This window comes from Durotheca rogersii, assembly GCF_024521655.1.
Source record: "Durotheca rogersii strain YMJ 92031201 chromosome Unknown GGS23scaffold_2, whole genome shotgun sequence".
In the NCBI taxonomy this organism is placed as follows: Eukaryota; Fungi; Ascomycota; class Sordariomycetes; order Xylariales; family Xylariaceae; genus Durotheca; species Durotheca rogersii.
In genome coordinates, this window is record NW_026251233.1 from 1,394,097 (window position 1) to 1,421,887 (window position 27,791).

Genomic DNA, 27,791 nt, shown 5'->3' on the forward strand with positions numbered 1-27,791 from the left:
ACCGCGGTGTTGCGCGTCGGGGAGGTTAATGGGATAGGTCATGGTAAAGAGGGCCATAGTTAATAGAGGTCCATTTTATACATACATCTCAAAGCTATTCAGTCTTGAATACAATAGACACCTAACTTATGACCAGCCCTTTCGTGCAGGGCTATCTACACACATCCGGCCTCTCCCTATCGCTCGTTGACCAGCGCTCGTAGAACTCGCTTCCGAGTAGGTGGGCGAGTGTGAAGATGAAACCAGCATTGTAGATTCTCTGGATGCCGATATTAATTTCAGGTAGATAGCAGCGGAATCCGCGGAGACGCACGCCCTTGAACACAGCAAATCACTAAGGGGCGAGCCACGCTTGCAATGCGACCAAACAGAACTGCAGACGAGAAGAAAAGAAAACAACAAGTCACACATCGCACGCTAGGCATCCTGGTATGTTCATGATGATGCGTAATTATTCTGGAGCTAGTTAAATCTCTCGCGGCGGCACCTTTTCCGACCTGCCTTCCTTACTCTTTGACCCCGCCATCCCATTTGTGTGTCAGCGCCAAAGCACTCGGAGATACCCTCTCTACGTCTTAGGCTCATATCGACACTCGGATTCCCTATGCGCTGGCGACTTGGCGGCTTTCAATGCCCGCCGAGTTCAAAAGGCCCAGTAGACCCGAACCTCGATCCGTTTAACGCTATTTGCCCAAGCTAGGAACCTCGCCCGCGCCCATATCGTGATCATGTCTCCGTATCTCAAGTTCCTAACGAACTCGCCATTGCCTGTGGCTGTTCCTCGTCCGTTGCCTTCCAATACGTCCGCTGCTTCCGATGAATCCGGGTTAATCTGGTCCCTCCAAGACCACTCGACGTCGTGATGTTGCCAGCGAGACTCGGCTAGCAAATTTCGTTGAATCAGATGGTCTGGGGTAGGAAGAAGCTCATGCTCGTACCGCGCCTCGGATTCCGGCCCTCCACCCTGAACTACAGGAGGCCAGGCAGAACGTATAGCCCATTCCGACGTGGAGTTGGCGTCATTCCGACCTTCAGTCTCGGGACTCGATGGGACTGCCAAGCTGTCAGTACGTAACTATCACGCCGCCTCGACACTGACAAAGGTCGCGGTACTCACCAAGGCGCTCCAACCCAGCGTCAAACCAGGTGTAAGACTGCCGATAGGTGCCATGACACGATTGATCGCCACCGAAACCTTGGTCATGGCTGATGATACGAAAAACGACTTTTCGGAACGGATGCTCTAGCGTAGACACGGGACCGTCTACAAATTCTAGGAGCCGAGATTGCGATAACTCATCCTCCGGTTGATTAAGAGCAGCTCCCGCCCGTAGTTCCTGGGTAGGGGGCGGCCACTTGTTGAGCCCCAGTGGTGCAGTGCGAAGCTAGAGGGTGGTGGTCAGCGGACGAGAAACAGCAAGAAGAGAAACACCTAGAGGATACGAATAGCCGAGACGAACCAATAATTGATTCTCAGACTCAGGTCTCCCACCACGGACCACTCTCAAGTTGTCGGTGTAATCAACGACGTTGACTGAACTGGCCCAATACTCGGCGTGGTCGAGAATGATGTCTACGATCTCGGGCGGCAAGTGTTTCTCCTGGCACATAATCTTCTTCACCTCAAGGACGTCTCTTGGGGTGGCATCGTAGCCGTTGGGGATTGGCGGCGAGTCTGGTTCGGCGGGAGAATCGGCGGGTGGAACGGGGGGAATCCCTCGAAAAGGGTTCCTCAATCTGTTGGGGTTGATCATGGCGGGGGGGCGGAAGGGGGTGGACTTTGCAATTTCTAGACGTGGGCGGTTGTTGATGATGAGCGAGGACTGAGATAGTTGGGTAGGAGTCGTTGTTGAAGGTGGCCGGTAGTCAATTGACGACAAGTACCAGCTTCCACTATCAGGATATCAGGCTTAAATATAGGAGGAGTGGCGGGGTCACAGGTACGTACAGTGCATTAGGAGGTCTCTATAGACGTACCTCTATAGTGGAACGTACAGGTACTGTTGCCAAGGTAGAGAGAGGTGGTACTGAAGGTACTGAAGTACCTCTATACGTCATCGTCTCATTCCCAATGACGCATACTACCTTAGGTACCTGACTAATACGCAAGCTGGATGACGACGACCTTAGCTAACGAATTCGGGCCCAGTCACCTGGCATGTCCTACCAATGTAGGTAGGTACCTACGTAGGTAAGCAAAGCGCAGAAAGCGGTTCTTTTTCCACCTACAAAACACTCAAACGGCATCCTCAGGTATTCAAGATGTCAGTCTGCATACCTATGCCATGCCCTAGGTGCCAAAACGATCCACAAGCCTATAATATCATTAAGTGCATAGCGGTGGCAACCATCAATACTAAAACGCTTCTATGTACGTATGATATATCGTATATGTGCGTTTCTGCTCGATGCAGACGTACCTGACCAGACCAAGAGTCTAAATCTGCAGATAGATTACCTTAGGTAATCAGGTAGTTACTCTGCTCAGCCGCTGTGGTTATAGTGGAGACAGTACCTACCCTGAAGTAAATATGCCCACTGTGGTGAAATAAGGCAATTACGGAGCATTGAAATCGCCCTGGTTGTCCATCGTGAATTCAGGCTTTTCAACCGACCAAATATTCACTCATTATGAAGACCCTGATTCGCGACACTACGGCCTTCCGACGCCTCTCTGTACCCCCTCGTACCGCCTGCAGTATCGCGTTTCAGGCTCCTTCACCCCGAACTCGCCCTCCAATACCATTACCAGCTCGTGAAGCTATCGCCCTGTCGCAACATGGCGCACGGCTCCTACATTCGCAACCTTCCCGCCCCGCCAGTATCGGCCAGGGCGAAGCCTCCAACCCTGCCATGGCATTCCCTTGCCTCGATGCGATAGAAACCCGTTCGGCAAGTCTGAAGGCCAAGTCGCTATCGACCGGCCCTGAACCGACATATACCACCGGCGCCACCCAAGTCTTCCACTGCCGCGACCCTCTGCTGCTCGATTGGGGCGGCGTACTACCCGAATTCCATGTCGCATACGAAACGTGGGGTGAGATCAACCCCGACAAGTCCAACGCGATTCTGCTATATACCGGCCTCTCTGCCTCCTCGCATGCCCACTCGACCGAGAGCAACCCACAACCCGGGTGGTGGGAGAAGTTTATTGGCCCGGGGGGTTGTCTAGACACCGATAAATACTTCATAATCTGCACGAATGTCATCGGGGGCTGCTTTGGGTCGACCGGGCCAAGCAGCATTGACCCGGCCGACGGCCAAAGGTATGCCACGCGCTTCCCGATTCTTACGATGGAGGACATGGTAAGGGCCCAGTTCCGGCTCCTGGATCATCTAGGCATCGACGCGCTGCACGCAAGTGTCGGGTCCAGCATGGGAGGCATGCAGTCCCTAGCGGCCGGAGTGCTCTTCCCTGCGAGGGCGGGCAGGATAGTATCCATCAGCGGCTGCGCACGGAGTCACCCCTACAGCATCGCAATGCGCCATACCCAGCGACAAGTTCTCATGATGGACCCCAACTGGAATCGGGGCTTCTACTATGGTCGGGTCCCACCACACGCTGGGATGAAACTGGCGAGGGAGATTGCCACTGTAACATACCGATCCGGACCGGAGTGGGAGCAGCGCTTCGGTCGCAGACGAGCAGATCCGACGAAACCGCCCGCACTATGCCCGGACTTCCTGATCGAAACATACTTGGACCATGCGGGCGAGAAGTTTTGTCTGACTTACGACCCCAACAGCCTCCTGTACGTCAGCAAAGCGATGGACCTATTTGACCTGGGCCGGGCCAATCAGTTGGTCGTCGGGCAGCGGCGAGCCGAGCGGGAGAAAGTCATTCGATCCGGATCCGCGTCAGCGACCATCAGCGATCCGTATTGTAGCCTCACGTTGCCGGACCTGCCGTATTCTGAACAACCGGAGGAAGACGCGGACGGCGCTAACCCGCACAAACCTAACCCTTCTGCACCGGCTGATTCCCGGCCGCCTCAGGACCTCATCGAAGGGCTGTCACCGCTACGAGATACGCCAACACTGGTGATGGGTGTGGCGAGCGATATATTATTTCCTGCTTGGCAGCAGCGAGAAGTTGCCAGCGCAATACGGCTGACCGGTAACAGAAACGTGACGCATGTTGAGCTGAGCGAGGAACAAAGTCTTTTTGGTCACGACACCTTCTTGCTCGACCTGAAGAATGTCGGAGGCAGTATCAAGAACTTTCTAAGATAAATATAAGCCTACCTTCTCTGTCATTCCCAGCGCGTCCCATTTGCTTTTTTTTCTTCTTCTTCCTCTTATATGGAGGTAGGATTACTACTACTACGTACATACACGGTATAAGCCATTAAATTCTACCCGCCTGGTCCCCGCGTCTAGGCAGGCCCATAAACGCGATCGTTTGAGTCGCGTCGTAACGTGTCTGGTCCACCTACTAGCTGTTGCTTCACAATCGCCACCAGTAACATCTATCTTTATTACCTCCATCAAACAACCAAGGGGAGTAGGCACACCCCACCGCATTTCATCTATCAATGCCTTCCTAGTTGTGCATCCTTTCCTAATTGTGACCGTTTACCTTTCTTGCTTCCAACTTCCAACCCGACTTTCTCCCTCCTCCCTGGCACAGATACACGGTCCGGTCCCTATCTCCCGCCTCAATACAGACAATCTACTCAGCGCCGGCCGGCATCGGTAAGAAGACGCCCGCGCGAATATGGCGGCAACAATCGAGGTGTTTGCTGTCGGCGGCAGTAAGCAGCAACAGCTTCAGCACATGACCACGCAGGCGAGGAATATCGTCCTCCTGGGAGTGAAGAGCAAGAGGCTAGGCCGGGTCCCCCAACCAGAGGATGGCCCCCATATCGCCGCTCTCCTTAAGGAAGGAAGGCTGCACCTGCAATGGCTAGATACGGTTGAGATGACCCCGGAGATCAAAGCCAAGACCAAGCCGGACACCATGCTCAAACACATGCTTGACGATCCCGCCTTTCATTACCCCGAGGATATGAAAAAACGCGCCCTGGCGTTGCGCGAGAGGTGGGAGAGCGAGAATTGGGGCGAAGACGCTGTTGTTATCGACGAAGACGTCGTCGCCGAAGATCAGGAGCTTCTGAGCCCAGTCTCAGCTACCGCGGCGGCTACTGAAGATGCCTCCATAACGGAGGCCCAACTGCCGCCGCAGGGCCACCCCATCTACGGAAGGCGAGGGATCATGAACGGAATCATGATTGTTCGAGGTGCCAGCGGGAGAAAGACGTATCGGCTCAACCCCGAAATCCCCAAGAGACCCGCCAAGGTCTTCGGCCACAACGGCATAGCCCCCGGCACCTGGTTTGCCAATCAGCTAGTCGCGCTTCACCGAGGCGCCCACGGCGCGCGGATGGGCGGCATCTCGGGTAGCATGAATACGGGCGCCCATTCGATCGTAGTCTCCGACAACTACGACGATCTCGACGACGACAGGGGCGACACGCTCTACTACTCAGGGTCGAACAGCCACAGCAATACAGACCCAACACGGCCGGCGCCTTCCAGTTCGGGAACCAAGGCTCTGAAAGCGTCGCTAGCCACAGGAAACCCGGTGCGCGTTCTGCGGTCCGGCGGCCCGCAGTCATCCAAGAAAAACCCGTGGCTGCCGGACTGCGGCCTGCGGTATGACGGGCTATACCGAGTTGTCGCGCTCCGAGTGCGTACGAATACTAACGGCGGCCTCTACGAACAATTCGTACTTCAACGAGAACCCGGCCAAGCATCCCTGGATACGCTGAAACGTATCTCGCCTACGAAGCAGCAGAGGGTCGAGCTGGCCCAGATTCAGCTCGGTTATTGAGGAAGAATTTACCATTGCGAGTGCTAAGAGCACAGTCGCTTGCAGCGGCCGCCGTCGGTTTTTTTTTTTTTGGTTCTTTTTGCGACTCGCTTTTCCTGTGCCTCAGATACCCGCAGGTTTCTCGAGACAGCAGCATCTGATCACCCATCCCTCTTATAGCTGAGGCACAAAGCGCGGAAACGACCCTGAGTCTGATAACGTGTCACCTCGTCAACCTGGGCATAAGAATGAACGTCTGTTACTAGGGCGGTAATGGATGTCTACTAGGGTGCATTCTATGATAACGTTGCGCTAGGTAGGTAGATCCATGGAGTCTCGGTGCCAGCTATTAAGTCGGCTATGATTTGTAGCGGCATAGGTGCAATCTGCCTTTCCGTATTACACACAGACAGCCCCCTTCCCCCACCCCCCCAAAAAAGATGTATAAGAACATACCTTTAGCCCTCAAATAAAAATAATAACACTCATACCTGATGGAACCGGAAGACTGGGAAATTTGCAGCAAGGTGGAATAAGTAGCTAGGTACAGCAATCGCCTGAATAAAAAGGCTACGACGTTTTGTGGTTAGAGCAAAAGCACAAAAGAAGAATCCAACTCCGGTACGGGGAATCGAACCCCGAGCTCCTCGGTGAAAACGAGGTATGTTAGCCGTTACACTATACCGGATTGCGAGTTATGATTATAGCACAGTTGAGGTATTTTGATCCATGTATATAGCAGCTGTGTGCGAGCCCATCTCGGTAAAAACCCGGCAATATTGCGGCGGGACCGTGTGCACGTCATCATCTCATATCCTGTCGGACAGGATCAACTCATGAGGTCAGAGGCATGGTCTGCAAATGTAGTTGTGGACACAGGATAGAACCAGGGACATACTCTAGACTGGTATAGATATTGGGGTTTTGTTGCGGAGGTAGGAGCATCTGGATGAGGAATAGGCAGCTTCTCACGTACCTGACTTCTCTTCTGATCCGCCTCATTGAAGGCGCTGGCTTTATGGCAGTCACTCCACTCGCTAAGACAGACGAATAGGTACCTGTCCGGTACCTAGCTTACAGAACCCTTAGGGGCCTGTGCAGTGGTGTGCATTCGCCATGTAGGCCTGTCTTCAGCACCGATTGTCGACTCGTTCGCATCCGCGCACCTACCTACCTACATCCTCAATCCTGCACCTGTGCCCTCTCTCGAGTCCCTTAGATCCCGTCCGCAAATGGCCTCAGATCACGTTAGCTACTAGTCTTATCAAATAGGGATGTTAATCAGATCGGAGGCGGTGAAATGAGGCGCGCATTCCACCTCGCAGAACACCTACTCCCCCCACACCACCGTCGCTATCCCACATCGAGGTCCGTCCGGGGCAGTCTATGTGGCCACGCCGCGCCCATCACCACCTTCACCCTCAAGTCGCCAGCCGTCCCCGTCACGCTGCCCGACGGCCTCTCGGAAGCGGAGCTGCTGGCCTTCGCACCCTTCAATGTGAGTGCAGCCGCCCTTATCCCCTCCCCTCCCCTCCCCTCCCAGCTCTCATCCCCTACTCCCACCCTCCCTCCGCTTTCCCTTACGGGGGGGGGCTCCTCGCCCCCAGCTCCCCGCAACCAACCCGCCGACGCGCCCCGCTAATCTGGCGCGCGGGGGCTTAGGACTGGCTCCGGACGCTGACGCGCTCGCTGTCGCGGCAGCGCGCGGCGGCCGGGCACCCCTTCGCGGCGGACCCGTACGCGCTGCGCGGGATCGCGGTGCAGAGCTACGACTGGTTCGGCGGGCGGGGCGGGGCGCGGCGGCTCGGCTTCGTCAAGCTGGCGGCGGACGTGGCGAACGGCGCGGGCGAGGCGCTGGCGGGCGGCGTGCTGCTGCGCGGGCCGAGCGTCGCGGTGCTCGTGGTGCTGGCGCCCGACGACGGCGGCGACGAGCGCTACGCCGTGCTCACGGTGCAGCCGCGCGTCGCCGCCGGCTGCCTCGCCTTCGCCGAGCTGCCCGCCGGCATGCTGGACGGCGGCGGCAGCGGCAGCGGCGAGCTCGCCGGCGCCGCCGCCCGCGAGATGCGCGAGGAGCTCGGCCTCGCCATCCCCGCCGCCGACCTGCGCTGCCTGACCGACATGGCGCTCGCCGCCGCCACCGCCGCCGACGACGACGACGACGACGACGGGTCCGCGCCCGAGCACGAGCACGAGCACGAGCGCCTCCCCCCCGCCGTCTACCCCTCCCCCGGCGCCTGCGACGAGTACGTCGCCATCTACGCCCACGAGCGCCGCGTCCCCCGCGCCCAGCTGCGCGAGTGGGCCGGCCGCCTGACCGGCCGCCGCGACGAGGGCGAACGCATCACGCTGCGGCTCGTGCCCCTGCGGGACCTCTGGCGCGAGGGCGCCCGCGACGCCAAGTGCCTCGCCGCGCTGGCGCTGTGGGAGGGGCTGCGCCGCGAGGGGAGGGTGTGAGGGCCGCGGGTCGCGGAAGTGGGCAGGCAGGTTAGTCAGGCAGGTGAGGATGTGAGGGAGTAAGGTTGGCGGCTGGCGAAATCGAAAAGAAAGATTCGGATGCCACCCGTCGACCTAGTTACTTTAGCATTTCAATGGCGATGAGGGATGGACGGGCGAGCGTTAGTGGAGCTGAAAAGGTGGACTACGCCGGATCGGAATTCTTCATCTACGGTTTGCCGTTGCGTGCTAGGTATGTAGGTACGTATGTATGCGTTTGCGCTCTCGGGGCTTCTCCCTGGGAGCGAAAAAGAGAAAAAGAGAAAGTATCTCAGAGGAAGAAAATGGGAAAGCCGAAGCCGCTTTAGGCTGGAAGTGTAAATACGGAGATGGCAGGGATAACCCATCCACCGCCATCGTCACCTATACTTCTCGTACCTCGCCGAGTCCCTCAGCAGCGCTTCAACCTTCTTCACCGTCGCCTCGTCGTACAGGTCCTCGGGCGTCTTGTCGCCGCGCAGCACCTCCTGGTCGTGGCGGACGGCTTCCTCCTTGGTCAGGCAGACGAGGTCGGCGAGGCGGAGGCTCGTCGACTTCTGCTCGTGGGCGCCCTCGCCGACGCGCACGAGAATGGAGCTCGCCGGCCGGCGCCACCGCAGGAGCGTCAGGCGCGTCGGGAGCGCCGTGACGGCGCTGCGGCCCTTGAAGACCTCCTCCACTAGGAAGGCCGTGTCCGCCGCCGTGAGCGGGATCTTGAGCCCCAGCGTCACTGCCGGGTCCCCGCCCGTCGCATGCCGCACCAGCCGCTCCTCGCTGCCCTGCACCGCAGCCAGCAGTCCCTCGTACATCTTCTCGCGGCCCTTGGCCGGCACGTAGTCGTGCGGATATCCTAGATGGAGGGAAGGGGGAACAGAGAAAGCAGGGTTAGCTACGGCATCGAAAGATGTGGTCCCAAGGGGGGAGGGTACGGGGCGTTCCCAGCCGAACTGGGCGCCTACCTGTGATGGATAGTATGATGTGGTTCGCCGCCGTGTACCCGAACACTGCCGGCATAGTGCCCAGAACTGGCAATATGCGCACGCGGAAGTCGGGCAGGACGCCAAGGTCGCCGACCTGACCTTTCTGAAACTCGTCTTCCGGGAGCGGCAGCAGCTCAGCCTTGCCCTCGCCGGTTTTCTCCGTCGAGTACACGGTCGGGATCCCCTTAGTGATGCCCAGCAGCTTCAGGCGTCGCCGAGTGGATCTCGACAGGCCGTCGTCGGTGCTCGTCCCGATGTCGCCGACAATGATACGGGTCGGATCGCTCTTGCACCCGGCGCCCATGGACGAGATGACGGGCAGGTGGTGATCGTGGCAGTATTTTAGCAGGGCGACCTTGGTGTCGATATTGTCGATGGCGTCGACGACGAAGTCGGGGGGGCGCTGCTCGCCCTCCCAGGGCGCGAGCAGCTGGCCGGCGGCCTCGTCCCAGAACTTCTCTTGGCGGAGGTCGAAGCGGACCCAGGGGGCGACGGCGGCGAGGCGGCGCTCGAGGCAGCGGACCTTGGGGGTGCCGACGTCGGCGAGGGTGGCGACGGCGTGGCGGTTGAGCGAGCTCAGGCTGACCTGGTCGAAGTCGACGAGGCGGAGGCGGGACACGCCGGACCGGGCGAGGGCGGCGGCGCAGTGCGAGCCGACGCCGCCGCAGCCGACGACGACCACGAAGGCGGCGCGCAGCCGGTCAAGCCCCGCCGGCGTGAGGAAGACGCGGTTCCGCGCGAGCTGCTCGAGGATCAGCTCCTCGTCGTAGTCGCCGGCCCGCGCCCGCCGCGCCAGCAGCTCGTTCCGCGCATCCTCCCGGTCGGCCTCGGCCGCTGCGCTAGCGCTGGCGTCGAAGCTGCTGAGCTACCTTGCGCTGGTCAGCGGAAAGATAAGGGGCGAGCTGCTACCGGATACCTAGAGGTGGTGGGGGTAGTAGTAGAGGGGTAAGGAGGGGGGCGCATTCTACGCATCACGGGTACAGGTGTAGATGTAGATCAGCTAGTTAGCTATGGCGGGGTCACCCACCCTTCGCAAGGCTTCATCGCTCTCGTCGAGCAGCGACGGTATCGAATCCTTAAGTCGGTGGAGGCGCTCTTCTCTCTGCAGGCGCTGGGACCCCAGAATGAGGCCGGCGACGACGGCGCCGGAGGCAATGGCGGTGGCGGCGAGCTGGACCTGGGAGTTGGACACGGCTCGTTCGAGGAACGATGCCGACGCAGCCATCTTGCGTAGGTGAATAATTTAGGTAGGTATATCGTAGGTGACAAATAGAGAGGATCTGGCGTCTCGTCGATGCTAGCGCATCGCTACATTTCCAGAAAGAGAATATATACGATAGGACGGGCCGCGACGAATCAGTCGGCGGGGTTCGGGCAGGGGTTCGGTCGTTTCCCGCCTGTAGGTAGAAGGGGAATATTTTCTCTACTCAATAGGTATATGCCAATGTGTTGTGTGTATGGGGGTTCGTTTTATTTTTATTTTCTTTTTCTCCCTCCTTATTCGACCTGACCGAAGTGACGAAATTTCTCGGAGCGCCAAAGTGAAAATGCAGGTGAAGAAATGGTTGGATGCTCACCGAGACGGCCTCGGCGTGAAAACGCCCGATAACAGCAGAAACACTGATAAAGTGGCAGCCGTTGCTAAGGACGGTGTGTTGACACTGGATATGCAATTGGGAAACTTCACCGCTGACTCAGCTAAGTGGTTATATCACTACCATCAGGCATACAGTATTGTACAGTATTTTACATGATTGGACACTATATAGGCTGCCGCCACCATGCACAACTTGACAGGTCCAAGACCTCGCCAAGGTCCGCGATGCTCCCGCACCCAAGCACTAGAAGCCCGCAGCCCAAGATGCGCCGACAGCCACCAGAGTCTTGTGAGTCTTGGGTTGAGCTTAACTCGACATCGCGCACCCATTATCTCACGCTGGCCCTCTCGTCCTCTCTCCCCTTCTCACCCTCGCCCCACCCCTCTCCCCTCCTCTTCACGGTCATCTTCATTCGCGTGCCGAGAGCCTCTCCTCCAAGAGGGAGTTTTATTACTTTGCGAGCGGTCTACGAAAAGGAGGGGGCACGTAATTATTCTCTAATAAGAATCCTCGAATATCCATACCCAAGTTGTCGCACTTCACTCCCTTCCTCGAATACAGCTGAAGATGACTGGCATGCTTCATTTCTCGTCTCGTTATATCCTTCTCATTATTATCTGCACGTGTATTGCCTCAGAATCAGCGGCGCTGAACAGGAAGGGGGGACTTTTTGTCAACGAGAGCCGGGCGCGGGAAAGGGGTATATCCGGAGTGATCCCAGCGTACGTATGCGTATTCTTTCTGGACTGTCCCCCGAATAGATCGGGTTCTTCCGGCCGGAATAAGCCACGCTCGACCCGGAATTTCTCATTCTGGCCCATCTCTTATCGAAGCATATCGAACTCCTCTTTAAAACCGTCGTCGTCCGTGAACCGACGTGGCATTGGTGGGTAACCTGACTTCGGCGGCTGTGCCCGTGCTGAGCGACAGAAGGTTCTGCTGGCCGAGTGCGTTTTGAGGGTAGCGGGCGTTGAATCCGACGACATCGCGCACGGCCTGGTAGGTGGTCCTAGACAACGCGATCTTCTGGGTCGACACCGACCAGGCGACCCCTTCGGAGCACGGCGGGGTGGTGAGGGAACCGGTGTACCTCTGGAAGCTTCCCGCATTCAGAAGGTCGGTTAGTTCCGACATGATCAAGGGCTTAGTCGTCGTCTCCGTGCCAGGCGTTGCGATCTCGCCGATGGAGGAGAAGATGGTCTCGAGTAGGGTCGACGGCGCCCTTCGGGATAGGATTTGTAGCTGAAGCGTGACGGGAACGTCGATGAGGTCGACATAAACGCCGATGACACCGATCTCGCCTCCTTCTCCACTGAATACCATGTGCATTTCCACTATTATATATTTGTTAGTTGAAGACCGCTGCGGGGGATCAGGGCCTGGACTCACTCGGCAGGCTCACGCCCTCGTTGAGGTGCTCGCTGGGATGGTGGAAGTGGAACTGCTCCAGTTCGAACGTCTTGCCCTCGAGGACGAATGTACCACCCTTCCCCTTCATGACAACCTCAACCGTCGATCCGAGATTCTCAAAGGTGGCGCCCTCCGGGACGTCGGGGAGGGTCAGCTGCGTGTCGGACGCCGGGATGAGCGTGAACTGCCCTTCGACCATGTTGATAGGCGACTGTGCGGTACCCGTCGAGCACAGGGCATTCGCAGTGTCTAATTGACTCCATAGGACCGGCCCCGTCGTGCCCGTGTAGCCAAAAGTGGAAACCGGTACCGCTTCACCCTCCGCTCTTCGGTCGAGGTGGGTGTGGGCGCCGCAGAAGGCTAGTGCCGGCGTCACAGACGCGGCGAGCAGGAAGATGCGAGAGAAGAAAGAAGACATGTTGACAAAATACAGCAACCGCTAGAACGAAGGGGAAAAAAACAGATAGGTATCTCGAGCCAAGGAAAGGAAAGGATTGTGGGGATAAAAAAAAAAAGCTCAAAGGCAGCAAATGCTTTAAAAGACTCGGGCTCCCAGGAGCGCGGCGAGTGTATGCTGTGAGATGAGAAAGAAGAAAAATTAGACCGAAAGCTCCGAAAGACTGGTTCCCGCCTGTACCGCATGGACGATGACGAGACTACCGATATTATATATTAATTGGCTACACAGTTCCTCTGACTAGGGTTACGTAGCTTCTCTTGGCCGAAACTTCAGCCTCAAAGGGGTGGGCGATGTTGGCACTGCAACTTCAGCAAGCGACAGAGGGCAAAGATGGCAGCCGGTTTGGGCACCCAGGCTTCGTTGCCAGAAATATCTCATTTCCCAGGTCCGGGCGCTCTCAAGATACCTACCCCGTGGAGGCTAGGGCGGGCAAGGGGGGAAAAGCTTTGGCTCTCGTGGCCAGGAAGTGAGAATATCGTCGATATCCGGCCCCTCCCCCCCCTTACAAGTCGAGATTAGGTCCTGCGTGTAATCCCGACCTGAGAAGGGATCGCTGCGCGCTGAGCGATGCCCCATCGAGAGGCCAAACCAGCCAAGACGCCAACGGAGCGTTGGGGCGGTTTTACTACCGACACATCTCACGCAAGACACGGAGAGACAGGGTCGAGTAGAGACCCACGACGGAGAAGAGGAAATGATGATTGGTTCCCAACTTGTCTTGGCTGATGTTTCGGTCCAGAATATCAATGCGCCCCGGCGTACGCGCGCACAAGAGGTACCGGATTCCTCTCAAGACGCTGGCCCCCACCGGTCGCTGTACCGCTGTGCGGTAGGATCTGTGGGCGTCAATCCTGATGGTGAACCTCGGTCTCGTCGCTGACGCATCCGGAAGAGATGCAAACGAAAGAATCCCACGCGGCAAAACTTACTTGTTATAAAACGCACACGCTAAGGATCCCTGGGTTGGCACACAATCTCGATAGAAACTGCCTCACGCCGACGACGAGGATGCCCGAAGGGGGAAGAGAAAGAGGAAGAGGCCTACTATGTACGTAGTGCGACCACGGCGCACAGCGCTGTCTCGGTGGCGCTGAAAAGGGGTAGGTATACCCATGTATTTATCTTACCCGCGTGTTCATGGTGCTTGGGGCGAGCTGTCGTGAAATCCTAGGTACGCATTTTCGTTGCTTTTTCCTTTTCTCCCGTCAAGACGAGGCTGGGAAACATTACGAGCGAGATCATGAATTATTTGCCATTCTTGCTGGGGGCGAGGCCTTGGATCATCATGATGATCATGATAGCATGCGAAGAATACCACCGTCGCGCAGGTTACCACCCACACATATCCTACTACGTACGGTGCAGGTGTGCACTACGCGCTACTACGTAGAGCAGCCGGGAGATAGCCAAACACAGACACAGACCGACGCTGTCGCTCAGGTTGCTGGGCCATTCAATCCCCTTTCGAGCGGGCCTACCCGACCAGCCTACCCCTTTTGAAAGGCTTGATGGCCTTGGCATATCGGGCAGGGGTTGTTGGTTGGTCGGCTGGACAGGATGGTGGAGCTATCAAATACCACCCGCGAGATGAGCTACCGAGAGCCCCAGACAGTCATGACACAGTAGGCGTATAGCCATGTACCGCAGGCCCGTCTGGACGACATGTACTTACTGTCGCGCCGAATCGCCGCACTGTCGTGTTTCCCCCAAGGTCCCCTGCAGCCGTCAGCAGGGCCGAAGCGCTGGGGAGGGACGGGGGGCGAGAGGAAGAAGAGAAGAAAAGTGTGTGCACGCGACTCGCGCCAAGATGCTCAACACCCCGGGCCTTGTCGTCGTAGATAGTTGATGTGCTGCGTGGCATGTACTACATAGCATTATGAATACCCACGTAGAACTACTGCGTACATGTGGGTGGATATGCACGTATGTAACAGTAGTAAGTCGGCAGCCGTGAAGGATGAAGATGAATGTATGAGTAGGGAGGCAATGTAGGCGTACGTAGCCCCTTTTCCCCGGACACACTAAGAGGAAGTTGAGGCGGACCCGTCGGATTCTAGGCCAACCTCGATCACGGCGGACGCACACGTGTAATATTATTAGCACCTATTATTCGTTTCTCACCAGGTTCCGTTGGGTGCCAGGTATGAACCTACCTCGCCCACGGTAGCAAGTAACCGCATCCATCCATACCATCCGTACGCATACACCTCTCTCCCTATCGTTATTTCTTCCTTATTTTTCTTTCTCCCGTCACGGTAACGCGTTTGAAGTCCCGGCAATCAAACGGATCGCTATCGCTATCAGCCCAATCACTCCTGTCGCTCGCCCAGGATCTCCAAGATCGGCGTCAGCATTGTCATTTTGCATAGCAACCTACTGCTAAGCATCTGCACCAGTTCGTTCTATCTATTTTTAAGAGAAGAGAGCAACGAGACGGATTGCCCGTGCTTTCACAGCGATGCGCTAAGAAGAGAGAACCCTGATCGAAGCAGCCCAACAAGCAATTTTCCAAGACCCCAAGACTTATTGGCGAGATCTTCACCAGCATCAAGCACACACGGGCTTAGCAACGCGACCTATTCCCCTTTAAATCTCCGATCGTCGACATCCTGGTTTTCTTTCTTTCTTTTCTTTTTCTTTTTTCTCTTACCAATTCGTATTACGACTCAGAAAGCGGCTATCAGATAAGAAGCTCACCCACGAGATCCCACTTGAAACCGCTGCCATGCGCGTGCGTGGAACAAATCAACACAACACTACTACTTACACCACACTCCGCTTCCACACACACACATGTATGTCCGTATTTATGTGAGCGGAGATAGCTAGAAGATTGCGTTTACACTACTTAAAACGACAGACTGTCAAATATTGAATAGTATATACACACATATAAGCCAGATATATATACTTGCGCATGCAGATTCGTGTAGGCGTAGCCATTGTTCCGCATACTGTCTGTCTCATTCCCTCTCTCTGCGCGGTTGGCGCAAAGGCGAACCTAGGAAATGCGAACCACATGAACACGGGATCGCTAGTTCTCCACTCGCCCCGTTGCGCGAATTAGAGACAGGCGTCTAAGCTCTGATCTCGCTCCTTTGACGCTGCCCTCTTCAGCCAAGGCGTCTTACTTGCCTTGGCGTCAGGGGAGAGCCCGGCCCTACTATACGTATACACAGATGCCTATACAAAGATGCCTATACATGCGTACATACACACGTAGGTATCGTGAAGTTCGGGGAAACCAAAACAGCGATCCGCTCTGCGCTAGTCGACTTCGGAGTTGGTCGCCGGCGACGGAAGTCACAAATTGGCTTCTTGACCCCTTCGTTTCGTCGACTAATATGGGTTTGCGTCGTATCCCGCCGCCCCTATCCCACGATGCAGGAGAGAGATAGAGGCAGACATGGAGAATCCAACGCATTCCCTAACTTACAGCGGCGGTAACCTTCATCTTCCCACTCAGACCCAGGATTGCGTCTTCGTCTAACACCAGAGGGTATTGGCTTAGCCTACGACGGCAGTCTTACGCCATCCCTCTTCCTCTGACTAGACATAGATAGAAACTACGCCATCGGTAGGATGATAGGCAACAATAGTTCAAGCGCAAGTTGGTATCGCGATATTCTTATTTGCAGGCCATCCGTCCTTAGCGCAGGAATTAATCAATACATGATAGGTATACTCCGCCTGCAAGCTAATTGACAATCCTCTGAGTGGTGGTGAACTAGTTGATATGGAGAATGTGCGTCTCAACAAAGAAAGCCACTACTCATCGGGGAGTCCGCAGACTACGAGCACTCGCTTTATCCGGAAACTAGTCCGGGCTAGGAAGTAGATACGTGCATATGGACGGCCAGCAAAGTTCAGAGAAAACAAAAAGGACACATTTGTAGGAAACCCGCTCGATATCGAGACACTCTGATACAAGTTGCACTAGCGACCAGTAATACCGCGATCATTCCGTATCCGAAGATTCGTTGACGCACACAATAACACACGGGAACAAGGAGCACTGCCACCAACACAGACAGCATCGTGATATCCATCGCCGCCGACGCCAAGTGGTGTTCGTAGACTTGGAAACAAACAAAACCTCGTCCCTTGTCCCTGAAACCTCGCTTCTGGAACTACCCGAGAGCATGGGCGATCCGATCAGCTTTCTCGCGAGCCCTCCTCATTAAGGAAAATCACTAGGAAGATAAGCTCCGATTCTCCCACCCAAGTATGAAGAAAATCTTACACAACCTGAGAAAGCTTGTTCTAGCCAAACGGGAAACGTAGGGACGACTTCATGGGAAGGGCTAAATATAGATCGGGTGGAGGGGCTTGAAAAAAAAAAGAGAGAGAGAGAGAGAGACTGAACTTCGTGATACAAAAGCCACAGCCAAGATGGGTAGTCTCTTTCCCGGGCGGTGAAACAGTCTGGGTCTAGGAACCGCGGTCGCCGCGATCTTTTCCAAATCAGATCCCCTAGCCACGAGCACAGCATGCCAACGTGGCCAAAGATGTGACACTGGAGGAACTACTACGACGCGACTGACAACGGACTCGGGGTGGCGGTTTACTCATACTGCACAGGCTCACCGATCTACCCCAGACGAGCGCATTGGCATACATGGACGCCACAGACCAGATCGGTCAATGCGAAAAGCCAGATACTCGTAGTAGCAGCAGACGCAGCAGCGACGAAAGCTTTGTATTGGCCGTTCTCGTCTATTGCTCACGAAGACTCGTCTCTACCCCTTTCCCATCCCTCCCCTTCCCTGCGCCCCCCCGCCCGACCCCCTTAGCCAGAGCGAGGCACACGAGCAAAGTGTATGCATACCTGAGGTCTGCACTACACAGCACATACCCTCCCCTCCCCGCTTCCCATCCCTTCCCATCCCGTCCCGTCCCTTCCCGTCCCTCCGTCCCCCCATCGGTCGTGTGCGCGCGAGGGCGCCGCTCCCGCTACGCGTTGGGCCAGTTCCGGTTGAAGGCGATGGAGGAGCCGTTGGCGGAGGAGGCGACGTCGCGGTCGGCGAGGAAGACGCAGTACTTGGCGACGTCGCGGGTGCGGATGGCTTTCTGGGCGTCGAAGCCGGCCGAGATGCTCTGCGCGTACGCCTCCTGGTTGAAGCCGCCGAGCGCGCGGAAGCTGTCCGCGATGTTGGTGTCCACCATGCCGCCCAGCATCAGCGCCACCGCGTAGATCCCCTGCGCCCCGTAGAAGCCCGCCGTGCTCTTCACCAGCGCCGCCACCCCGTGCTTGCTCACCTGCGGCCGGTTAGTCGGGGCAGCGAGGAGGGGGGGCGGGGGGGGGAAGGGTGTAGGGGGCGTCGCGGACGTGATGAGCCTCGACCGACGAACCAGCTAACCAAGGCGTTGTAGGTCTACGCGCGTGTTCTCACCAAGACGATACGCTCGATGCGGCGCTCACGCAGGCGAAGCCGCCGCCCTCAGGTCACAGTCGGCGAAGATACAATTCGGAAAGGGGGGAGCGGAGAGAATGCGGAGATGCGTCTGCTGGACTTACCGTGTAAGCGACGCCAGCAGACATGCCGTGCCAGCTCGCGGTCGAGCCGATCTGGATGATGGTGCCGCCGGCGGGGCTCTGCTTCTTCATGGCGTTGACGGCGGCCTTGGTGCAGAGGAAGGAGCCGGTGAGGTTGAGGTTGAGGACGCGGTCCCAGTGGGCCTTCTCGAGGTCGCCGACGGGGTCGAACTTGTCGGTCATGCCGGCGTTGTTGACGAGGATGTCGAGGCGGCCGAACCGCGCCGTGACCGCGTCGACCAGCGCCGTCACCGCCGCCTCGTCTGTGATATCCGTCCGCGCGCCCAGGTACCGCTCCGCCGTCCCGACAGCCGTCAGCTCCTCCTCCGCTGCTGCGAGTCGCTCCGCATTGATATCGCAGATCGCCACGTTCGCCCCCGCCTCCAGGTACGCCGTCGCGATCACCTTTCCCAGGCCACCGGCGGCGCCAGTGACGAGGACGGTGGTACCTTGCAGCGTGTTCGCCATACTGATCTCTACGCCTCTTGCTGTCTTGTTTTCTGTCTACTCGAATTCTCTCAGGTGATCCTAGGTCCTATTAGCTGGGGAGCGGTTTGTGAACAAGGGGATGCTAACACTGTTTTGCACGCAGCTATCACCGATCAACAACACATCAGCTCCCCGTGCTTTTATAAGGAAACCGAGTAAGAATTACACGAACCCCTCACGATGTTTTGCATGCGGGCCCGGCTTATAGAGGATTTTTTTAACGCCTTACTACCTTGGCCGTCCTCGTATTCCCCCGTATTCGGGATCCATCGAGCTGACCTACAAGGACATTTCCTCCCCTCACTCTCTCCTCCCCTTCTATTCTCTTCCCCGTCCTCCCACTCTCTCCAGCGCTCTCGAGGGGTGCTGTCCCAGCGCTGGGCATCGCCAATCGGGCACTACATTGGCTTGGCTGGACCCTCGGCGCAGCGTGCAGCCCGCTGAGGCGCACGGTAACGAATTGAGTTGATTCGTCGTATTCGTATTCCCGAGGCGCTAACAAGGCCAGCGAAGGAGGACGCTGCGAGCATCACCACCAGGGGGCCAGACGCCCACATTACCTTAACAAGGACTCGGGAATGCGTTAGAAGGCCGGTTATATAGGATCCCACATACAATCCTTGGTGATAAGATGTTTCGTCGTGGATATGCGCGGTGTGGGCTCGCGAATGCCAGGTTACCGATTGCGACCCATAATGTTAGAAATCGCCAGACAGTAGAAGACGCGCCTCGCATGGATATGGCGTCCGTCGTGTAGAGTCTAGGTATTATGACCGAGTTGACTCTATATCCAACGGATCTCGAGTTACTTTTTACTTTCGTCTGCGTGATGCCTCTCAACTCCGCCGTCTGAGACCGAGTCCGCTCGATATGTAGATGGGAAGGACCACCTTGGCAGGAATCGTCACCTCACTCGTTTCTACAATCGAGGGATAACATGACCAGCAGGTGCGGATCCATGTGGGGTGTAGAGATAAATCGAATTTAAGAGATTGCAAGTAGCGGTGCCGTGTGGGACGTGGAACAAGTAAATGTCTTGTCATAGTTCCCGGACCTCGCGGAAGTAAGGGCTAGTAAAAAAAGAGCAATATATCACTATAATTAACGAATGGGTGCGAGAAGAGATTCACTGTCATCTATAGTAAGAAGCAAGTTGCTGACAGTAGACCTAGCCATCGGAAGTCAGTGTCGATAAATACCTACGTGTACCAAAGACACAGAAAGAAGCACGATATCCTCGAGGGCCAGACACACCCCCCTATATCAGGTCTCTATTTTGCGGTGATTCCTGTATCTTAGCCACTAGATACCCAGGCCCCACGCCGTTGGCACTTCGTTCAGCCTGATGGATGAATCACTGGAAGTCATTCAAAGCATACATCTGTGGAAGACGGATATATATGTCTTGATATTGTAATTGAGTCAGGAGTTACAGTCGTATGTTCCTATGGCATCCAGAAAACCATCGTTCGTCGTGGCCTCCGCTGAATGCTGGCAGTACATAAGAAGGGACGCACCATCGACAGACTCCCTCCCTCTTCGCGCTGGACTATAAAATATCATCGCCTCCCATCAGTTCAAATTGTCCATTATCCCCACCTAACCAGCCCACTCCAAGACCGCACCATATAGGTACGAGCCCGTTGATCAATCCGATAATACCCCTGAAAAATGCTGCTCATCGCGTTCATCCCGTTCCTCGTCCTGCCCCTCCTCTCCTTCGCCGACCTCCCCAACTCGAAAGGCAGCGTCTCTCCCCCTCTCGACTTCCGCGGCGTCGTCGAGGAGGCACTCCAGGCGAGCCTCAACGCGACGCCGCGCGCGTCGCTGAACCAGGTACTGGACCGGCGAGGACATCTCCCTGGAGTGGAAGCGCATGGTCGAGGAGAGCAGCCTCGACCCTTCCGACTTCCACGTGCTGCAGGTCGGCTACAAGGACTGCGCCCAGTCGTGGGTGGTGATGTGCCGCCACAGCGGCGCCAACACCTCGGTCGACACCCTAGTCAGCGTAAGCTCTTCCCCTAACCCTCCCTCTCTCCCTCTCCCCGTATGGCGCGAAGCCGAGCGCGCCTCGTCGCGGGCCGACAAGCCCTCAGTTCTCCCACCAGTTCGCCACCTTCCAGGCCCACTACCGCGAGGTAATCGCGCCGAACCTCAAGCCGAACTGCACCCGCCGCCTCCTCGACAGCCCGATCGCGCACATGGCGCGCGGCGCGACGGCCCCATCGTGACGCACTTCGACGTCATCCGCGCTAGCGCTGGGAACCGCACGTTCGCCTTTTGCTCGCTGGGGGAGGAAGACGACGACGCTGGCCTGGAGCAGCGGGCGTGGTGGAAGAGTGGCAGGAGCCTGGGACGCAGGCTGCGGTGTGTCCGGTGAGGGTGCAGAGTCGTGTTGGGGCTAGGAGGGGAGATGTTGGGAGGTTGTTAGCTGTCTACCATGTCACGTCGGCTTGCCACGATGACTCCTTACGGCAACCTGTTCAATACCTATATTAACGTTAATGAGCGCGGCAAGAACCACATAACGAAAACCGAGCCCTTAACCACAGTGATACTGTACTTGGGAAGCCATATCAGCTAGCTACGATGAAGAGCCCCTAGAGATATATAAGCAGTCAGGATCTAGTCACAATGGGAAACAGGACAAGGACTTTTTCGCAAGTGCGTGTGGTATATTAGGTATAGATAGGGCTCAACTGGTATGTACTGAATAGTAAGCACGGCCATCTCAACGCTTCCGCCTCCGCCCCTCTCCTTTTCTTCGGCACCATCTCCTATCGCTCTTCCAACTCCGACGTCGTCCCCCTTCCAACCCCAGCCGACCTCCGCCGTGCTTACGCAGATTGCAACATCGTGACCTCTTGATTCCTAGAGCTCCGGAACCCTGGCACATCCGCCCCCGTGCGTGAGCGCTTCCGCGTGCGTGCTAAACTGCGTTTCTCGTTTCCTCCCAAGAGACAACTCGCCAATACCTTAGTAAGCGACCGGGTAGGAGATCTTGCCGTTGTTACCCGGCTGCTCCTGGGCGGGAGTCTCCTTAACCGGCACCTCCTTAACTGGCTCCTCCTTGATAGGAGCCGGGGTCTGGACGGGAAACGGGGTCGGAGCGGGAACGTGAGTCTTGCTGGTGCAAGTCTTGCTAGTCGCGGGCTTGTTGTTGTTGCTGTTGCTGTCATCGTGGTTGTAGGCAGCAGGGACCTCGGGGACTTCAGGGTTCTTGACAGGCGTCTTCGGGGTCTCGCTGATCACGGGGGAGTTGCCCGCGGTGTGGGCAGGGGCAGGGAGAGGCGAAGTCGGGAAGGAGTTGTCCTCAGAGACCACCGGGAGCTCGAAGGGAGAGTCCTCGGAGGGGAGGTCTTCGGAGGGGGAGCCGGTGGGGTATCCAACGGGAGAGGTGAAGACAGTGGCGGGCTTCGGCTGGGTGAAGGTCAACGTCGGAAGAGTCTCCGGGCCGCCAGTAGGGAACGACACCACGCTGGTGAAGGTGCTGGGGCTGGCCGTGACTGTAAAGGTCGTGTGGGGCACCGGGACCGTGCTCGGGGAGGCGTGAGGAACACCGGGAATCGAAGGACCCTGGCCGTGTCCGGTAGGGTAGGCGGGGTTGCTGTTGTCACCACCTTGAGGAGAGTTGCCAGTTGGCGGGCGGACCTCCGGGACAGGAGAAGAGACCACAGGCGCAGCAGGGGGGGATACGGGCGCCGGGGGAGAGACCACTTGAGGGGAGACGGGGTGGTTCTCAGCCGGAGCCTCGGGGTAGCTGACGTAGCTCCTCTTCTGATGGGCCGGCGCCGCGAGGGCCACGGAAGCGAGAGTGAGAGCAGTGAGGAAGTACATAATGTCGGTTAGGAAATGCGTTTGCGATGTAGTACTGTATGAACCAAGGGTGGATTAAAACGAGTGAATATTGGCACAAAGACCTCAAAATCTCAACTGTCGCGACCGGGCTGCTAGATTGTCTGGCTGACTTGTAGTGGTGATGAGGAGGAGGAGAGACAGGAAACCAGACGGGGGAGCTCGACGTCCTACTTATCTAGTATCCTGAGATGGGGTACGACGCAGGCACTTTCGAAGCCGTCATCAACCCCCTTTCCCAATTCGGCACCAGGCTATGAGGCGCATCTTCGACGGGCGGCTCATAGCCGGCACGGCAATATCGTCTAATGAGGCGGCTGGGAGCTTCTAGGTCCTCCACCGCCACCTCTATTGTGGCGAGCCGTGGTTTTCCCATGGTACAATATTGCTTCTATTCTGACCAATTTGGTCCGTTTGTCGATCGAATGCCGGAAATCAACCAAGTGGATAGAGAAACCTCTGGTCCACCCTGGCCACTAACCCCTCTACACAAATGCAGATCGACGACGATCCGGCTTAACGCCTGGCCCGGTTGATGGGAGGTAGAAGCTAAGGGGCACGTTGAAGCTGGCCTCGCTGTGGGATGCCATCGATGACGAATTTGCACGAGTTATGAAATTTCGTTGGTTCTTAGTATCGCCCGTGACAGGCGCGTCTCTGACACTGCATCCCCGTCCAGAGCCGGGAGGACCGCATGAGCTTGCCCTTTGATAGCAAAGTACGTATGTATCTACTCTACGATCAACACCAGACTCCTCACTCTCTCTTTTGCGTGTCACATATCGAGAAAGAACATTAGCAGCATCCCTAGAATTCAGCCAACGACCACCAACACTCCCAGCGGAATACCCTCCCTCTCCATTTTGGACCTGAGTGGGGAGGTAGTTCCGAGGTAGCGTATTGGGGGCCGATTCTGATTCACTACCAGCTTCTAGAAGAAGCGGCTCGTCCCTTTACGAGGGCTCATCCGCCCGGTTCAGTCAGCCCGGGGAGAAGTGCCGGCATCTGAACCTCGTGGCCCCAGACCCCACGATCCCTCCACTCCGCCCTTGGCAAAGCTTGGAGGACGACCCCTGCCAAGGATCGATACTTTGGTTGATTTCCATAAAAGGCGCCTTGACTCTCCTACGATACCCCTTTATCTTGACCGCCACTGGCCCATGCACATATACGTGCGTTGCCCTTGGTCACAAGTATTATGCGCCCGTATAAGTAAATAATGCATCGGCTATGCCAGGCCTGGCTTTGGTGCTATGACCGACAGGGCATATCAGTAATATAAGTCTAATACGTGTGAAGTTTCATGCCCATGTATGATATAATAAGTATTATTCTGACGAACAACCCCGACTAGCTCTCGAATTAGATGCCTTTACCGTTGACACGTGTAACTTCACTGCCAGCTTTCTTCTTTTTCTTCCAACAGGGAGAGTGTATCGCTCGACACGTAGAGAACTTATGGGAGCTCCCTCTCTTGATCTTGGCTATCCCTTTCCAAGCACTCGGGTCCGCGTGGAAAGAAATCCCTGCATGAGATCGACCTTATTCACAAGGGCCCCATCTATCTGCTTTTGGGGGAGGGGAGGGGAAAGGAGGGTTTATACGACCCCCTTTTCGCCGCGTCCGTACGCAGGGTCCAGGAGATAGCTAATATTGAGCTCTGCAGGTACTGAACCCCACTCGGTTTTAGGTAATGGGAAATATCCATAGGAATACCTGTCACTTCTTGAGAGGCACCAGGCAAGAGGTAGTAGTGTAAGGGGTGGAAATTAAGAGGTCGATGTCTTATTGGCTAGGTCTTCATACTACACGTGTGCCTAAACTGGAGCAGAATCGCGGCGGTAAGCTCGGCGATATGATCGTCGATGGCTGATGTGGGACGGCGAATTCAATCTGACAATGGAGATAAACGAGATCATCCCGAGAGTTATGAGGCAATACAGAGGGCCGTGTCTCGCATGGCGATGAGGTCCTGTCAAGTAATTTCGCTGCGGGCCCGCAAGTCGGGCTTTAGATGTCTACAGGCATTCGGTCATATCCTACGGTCCATCGTGGCTGGATTAGGGACGAGATTGCGACGGTTCTAATCTATTGGCAAAGACTCCTTTCCCCTCCCATGGGTCAATTATGACCAGCTACACTCATTTAATCCGCCCCTGGCATTAGTGGCGACACGCATATATAAAACCTCCCTTCTCATCAACAGAACGCCCCAGTTGTTAGTTGTGTTCGTGAATATTATTCGTTATGCAGGCAACGCGTAGACCATTTGAGAACCGTCTTACAGCCTTCTAAGCGCTTTCTCTCATTACAGAGTGCATAAAGGGATCCTACGTCGAAAGAGCGGTGTCCTGTCCTATGCCCCTGAGTTGTCAGGCTAGGGCGGGAATTATGTGTCCGCCTTCTGCCCTGGACCATGGCCGCTCATCTCCATAGCGTGCACTCCTGCAGATCCGCTGCCCGCTCGAACTCAAATCGAATGCGTCACTGTACCCGGTGAACGAAGGTGACGTTGTGGAAGATTCCTGAGTGGACCGCCTTAATGCCCGCAAGAGGCCGCGGACGGGAGATCCGCCGCGTCGGAATCCCGACGCGTGCATGGGTGCCGTTATGGCAGCCACCCTTGTTGCCATCACTGTCACTGGAGTCCCCGCCTTCGTCAGTGGTGTTGCCGTTGCTTTTCCCGTCGCCTGCCTGGACGATAGGCGAGTCATCGACACGTTTCGTGCAGTTCAGCTTGACTCCCGGTGTTACGACGTGACCGTAAGCCGTTTTGTAGTTGGCGTACTGGTGGAAGCACTACGAGTGAGATAGTTAAGTATCATGTCTAAGTCATATCTACGTCCCCGGCCTGGGAAGGCTGGGACGAGGCAAAAATAGAGGGGGGTCCAAAGGGACCAGTGTCACTCACGCTGGTCCAGTTAGGGTTGATGGTGCCGGCACCGCCGGGTACCACAATGTCGAAGAGCGCAACGACACCAGAATCAGCAAGGTTCTCTGGCCATCCGCTACGCCCGTACTCGGATATAGCCGCCGTATCTTCATCGAACATATCCTTCCAGGCTTTAGTGGAGCTGAAGCCGCCACTGTTGGGAGGAGTGACGCCCGGCACCTCGATGTGCGAATCGAGCGAGTGGGACAACCTACGGAGTGAAGGGAGAGAAAGAAATATAAGCGTCAATGATGCTTTTTAGTAGACAGCGTCACGTTCATGAGCCGGAGTAAGCAGGATGGCTGTCCGAGGATATGGAGGAAGATGGCAGCTACCTACTCGTGAGTGAATATATGATGCATATAGAATTCATCAGAGATTGCGATTATGTCGGCCACCGAGTAAGCTGCGGCGGGCTTCATCTTGTCGAACTCCATGATCATAACGTGCTTGACGAGCTCACGCATGCCGATGGGCATCCGGCCAAACGTCTGTGTACGTGGTCATTTCTTTTGTCCAGTCTTACTGAGCGAGCACCCCTTATATCTCTCGCAGATTTAGGGAGGGGGATACAGGACATCGAACCCACCTCGGCCATGCGAGTGTTGTCGGTTTTGGAGCCTTTCAGGCGGCACATAATCCACGGTTTCTCGCAATCGGCATATGTGACCTCAACGACCTCGAAATCAGTAGCCCTGTAGCCGTAGCTCTCGACGTGATGCTTGCAGTCTTGGGGGATCATCCCGTTATCCCAGACCTTGAAGGTAGATGAGGTGAGGGGGAGATGCTCCCGGAGCCCCTTCTCGACGACGTTGTCGAAGTCGAATTCCGGCGAGACCGCAGGCATCGTGTTGGGGGCAAGGCCAGGATCGCCTGGGTTGCCGGCGTCGGCCGCGAAGGCGGAAAAGGGAAGAAATAGGAGCGGGATCAATTGCATCATCTTCTCGTGGTTCCTTAAAGTGGGTTGTCGATGGCGTATCGGCTTGGGTGTTGCTCTCGAAGTTATTCTCCCTGCACAGGATGAGGAAACGGGGGGCCAAGAACGAGGGAGGGAAACGCAGATGATGGCTTCGTTTTATTAATGCGACTTAGAAGTCACACCAGCGCCAGCTTTTTAACCATTCTTCTTTTCCCTGTTCACTCAATGAATCTCGACAGGTTTCGTCAAGTCAAGCGTGACTCGGTGTCCGGAGTATCACTAGGATGGAAACCATTGATATCTGTGACTCCTCGTCTATTTCATCTCATGTTATTTCGGACAGACCTATGCCAGAAGACCGCGATTCAGCGTGTCTGGTGTTGCTAGATATCAAACCAGTTCCGGGCTCTATGTGAAGAGACTAATGTCGATGTGAATATACCTTTGGTGGTTTCTAGCGTGATTCTCACATTGAGTGGTAATAACAAGTACTGGCATTAGTGGTGGGAAACCATTTCACTTACGCCTGGATGAATTGTATATAGGCACTACCGAGGGCGATTGCCTGGAGAGGTACACAACCAAGCGAGTTTGTTCAATGTGTCACCACTATGCGCAAGGAGAGCTTGAAACCCGCTCTTCCACGGTAAGCTCTCAACGTGTGTCTTTTCATAACGTGAAGACAAGTCTGACGGATTGCTGAAGAGTCGTTTTCTCGCTTGTTAGAGCCGAAACGAAAAAGGACCTGACGCGGATCGTGCCTTGTACCGCCAACCAGCACATCCGCGGGGACCTTTCCCTCTCCCTCAGCCTTCCTTCTTAAGGCCCTCGCGACGAGGCCCTTCATAACCTCGGTGGACTTGCTGTCGAGGAGCTCGACCACGCGGTCGACCTTCCGGCCGCCCGGGTCCGTGGTGAGGGCGAATATGTGCTCGCTGCTGAAGTTTTACTGCTCGGGATCGCCATCGCCGTCCTTTACGTGGTCGTGGAACTGGGATACCGAGTCTGCTTAGATAGCGACCTAGCGCAGCGACGGGTTCGGCCAAGGGGAACCCGTGCAAGGTGCCGGGCAGGCTAGCGAGGTGGGCGGCAAAGGCGGGTCCGTCCATCGGGCTAGAGAGGCCGAGCGGCGACGGCGCCATGGTGTGACGGTAGTCGGCGCTCTAAAGCGGCATAACACTGGCCGGGTCAACGGTCGCGAACACCTGCAGGCAGGCCGCGGCGGTGGCCTCTAAGGTGGAGGTGGAGGGTTGGGATGGGGGTGAGGCTTGCATTTCAATACAAGACTCACCCTGCAACCCGCGCTGGCATAGATCTGGGTTGCGAGT

The 27,791-nt window shown here is 56.3% G+C and overlaps 10 protein-coding genes and 1 non-coding gene across 11 annotated transcripts; 4 read left to right on the plus strand and 7 right to left on the minus strand.

Annotated features, from left to right (window-relative positions):
- Positions 1-434: 434 nt before the first annotated feature.
- GGS23DRAFT_548537 (uncharacterized protein) lies at positions 435-1,899 on the minus strand. Its single transcript, XM_051515151.1, has 3 exons — positions 1,461-1,899; positions 1,118-1,385; positions 435-1,053 (listed from the first exon to the last, which is right to left on the minus strand). The coding sequence occupies exons 1-3, from the start codon at positions 1,752-1,754 to the stop codon at positions 644-646; spliced, it is 972 nt and encodes a 323-aa protein (XP_051376184.1). The 5' UTR covers positions 1,755-1,899; the 3' UTR covers positions 435-643.
- A 336-nt stretch (positions 1,900-2,235) lies between these two features.
- On the plus strand, positions 2,236-4,388 carry GGS23DRAFT_548539 (homoserine O-acetyltransferase). Its single transcript, XM_051515152.1, has 2 exons — positions 2,236-2,371; positions 2,435-4,388. The coding sequence occupies exon 2, from the start codon at positions 2,632-2,634 to the stop codon at positions 4,231-4,233; it is 1,602 nt and encodes a 533-aa protein (XP_051376185.1). The 5' UTR covers positions 2,236-2,371; positions 2,435-2,631; the 3' UTR covers positions 4,234-4,388.
- A 232-nt stretch (positions 4,389-4,620) lies between these two features.
- Positions 4,621-6,512, plus strand: GGS23DRAFT_179307 (PUA-like domain-containing protein). The gene has a single exon (XM_051511624.1). It carries the CDS (start codon positions 4,718-4,720, stop codon positions 5,831-5,833), a length of 1,116 nt encoding a protein of 371 aa, XP_051376186.1. The 5' UTR covers positions 4,621-4,717; the 3' UTR covers positions 5,834-6,512.
- Positions 6,429-6,500, minus strand: GGS23DRAFT_t15. The gene has a single exon. It is a non-coding gene; the product is annotated as a tRNA-Glu (tRNA).
- Positions 6,513-6,963: 451 nt separating the features above from the next.
- GGS23DRAFT_612595 (uncharacterized protein) lies at positions 6,964-8,391 on the plus strand. The gene is made up of 2 exons (XM_051520498.1): positions 6,964-7,310; positions 7,475-8,391. Exons 1-2 carry the CDS (start codon positions 7,113-7,115, stop codon positions 8,264-8,266), a joined length of 990 nt encoding a protein of 329 aa, XP_051376187.1. The 5' UTR covers positions 6,964-7,112; the 3' UTR covers positions 8,267-8,391.
- Positions 8,392-8,664: 273 nt separating this feature from the next.
- GGS23DRAFT_602558 (ubiquitin-protein ligase molybdopterin-converting factor) lies at positions 8,665-10,489 on the minus strand (the record flags this gene model as incomplete). The annotated part of the gene is made up of 3 exons (XM_051519342.1): positions 8,665-9,134; positions 9,244-10,129; positions 10,292-10,489. The coding sequence occupies 3 exons, from the start codon at positions 10,487-10,489 to the stop codon at positions 8,665-8,667; spliced, it is 1,554 nt and encodes a 517-aa protein (XP_051376188.1).
- A 1,102-nt stretch (positions 10,490-11,591) lies between these two features.
- Positions 11,592-12,876, minus strand: GGS23DRAFT_179330 (carbonic anhydrase). The gene is made up of 2 exons (XM_051511625.1): positions 12,252-12,876; positions 11,592-12,196 (listed from the first exon to the last, which is right to left on the minus strand). The coding sequence occupies exons 1-2, from the start codon at positions 12,688-12,690 to the stop codon at positions 11,712-11,714; spliced, it is 924 nt and encodes a 307-aa protein (XP_051376189.1). The 5' UTR covers positions 12,691-12,876; the 3' UTR covers positions 11,592-11,711.
- Positions 12,877-17,454: 4,578 nt separating this feature from the next.
- Positions 17,455-19,085, minus strand: GGS23DRAFT_179476 (NAD(P)-binding protein). The gene is made up of 4 exons (XM_051511626.1): positions 18,930-19,085; positions 18,845-18,860; positions 18,251-18,796; positions 17,455-17,991 (listed from the first exon to the last, which is right to left on the minus strand). Exons 3-4 carry the CDS (start codon positions 18,734-18,736, stop codon positions 17,686-17,688), a joined length of 792 nt encoding a protein of 263 aa, XP_051376190.1. The 5' UTR covers positions 18,737-18,796; positions 18,845-18,860; positions 18,930-19,085; the 3' UTR covers positions 17,455-17,685.
- A 1,343-nt stretch (positions 19,086-20,428) lies between these two features.
- On the plus strand, positions 20,429-20,988 carry GGS23DRAFT_592792 (uncharacterized protein; the record flags this gene model as incomplete). Its single annotated transcript, XM_051517935.1, has 3 exons — positions 20,429-20,593; positions 20,625-20,765; positions 20,854-20,988. The coding sequence occupies 3 exons, from the start codon at positions 20,429-20,431 to the stop codon at positions 20,986-20,988; spliced, it is 441 nt and encodes a 146-aa protein (XP_051376191.1).
- Positions 20,989-21,411: 423 nt separating this feature from the next.
- Positions 21,412-22,797, minus strand: GGS23DRAFT_548561 (uncharacterized protein). The gene has a single exon (XM_051515153.1). It carries the CDS (start codon positions 22,592-22,594, stop codon positions 21,734-21,736), a length of 861 nt encoding a protein of 286 aa, XP_051376192.1. The 5' UTR covers positions 22,595-22,797; the 3' UTR covers positions 21,412-21,733.
- A 2,100-nt stretch (positions 22,798-24,897) lies between these two features.
- On the minus strand, positions 24,898-26,925 carry GGS23DRAFT_179519 (uncharacterized protein). Its single transcript, XM_051511627.1, has 5 exons — positions 26,906-26,925; positions 26,134-26,808; positions 25,884-26,035; positions 25,524-25,755; positions 24,898-25,411 (listed from the first exon to the last, which is right to left on the minus strand). Exons 2-5 carry the CDS (start codon positions 26,482-26,484, stop codon positions 25,097-25,099), a joined length of 1,050 nt encoding a protein of 349 aa, XP_051376193.1. The 5' UTR covers positions 26,485-26,808; positions 26,906-26,925; the 3' UTR covers positions 24,898-25,096.
- Between the last annotated feature and the right edge of the window lie 866 nt (positions 26,926-27,791).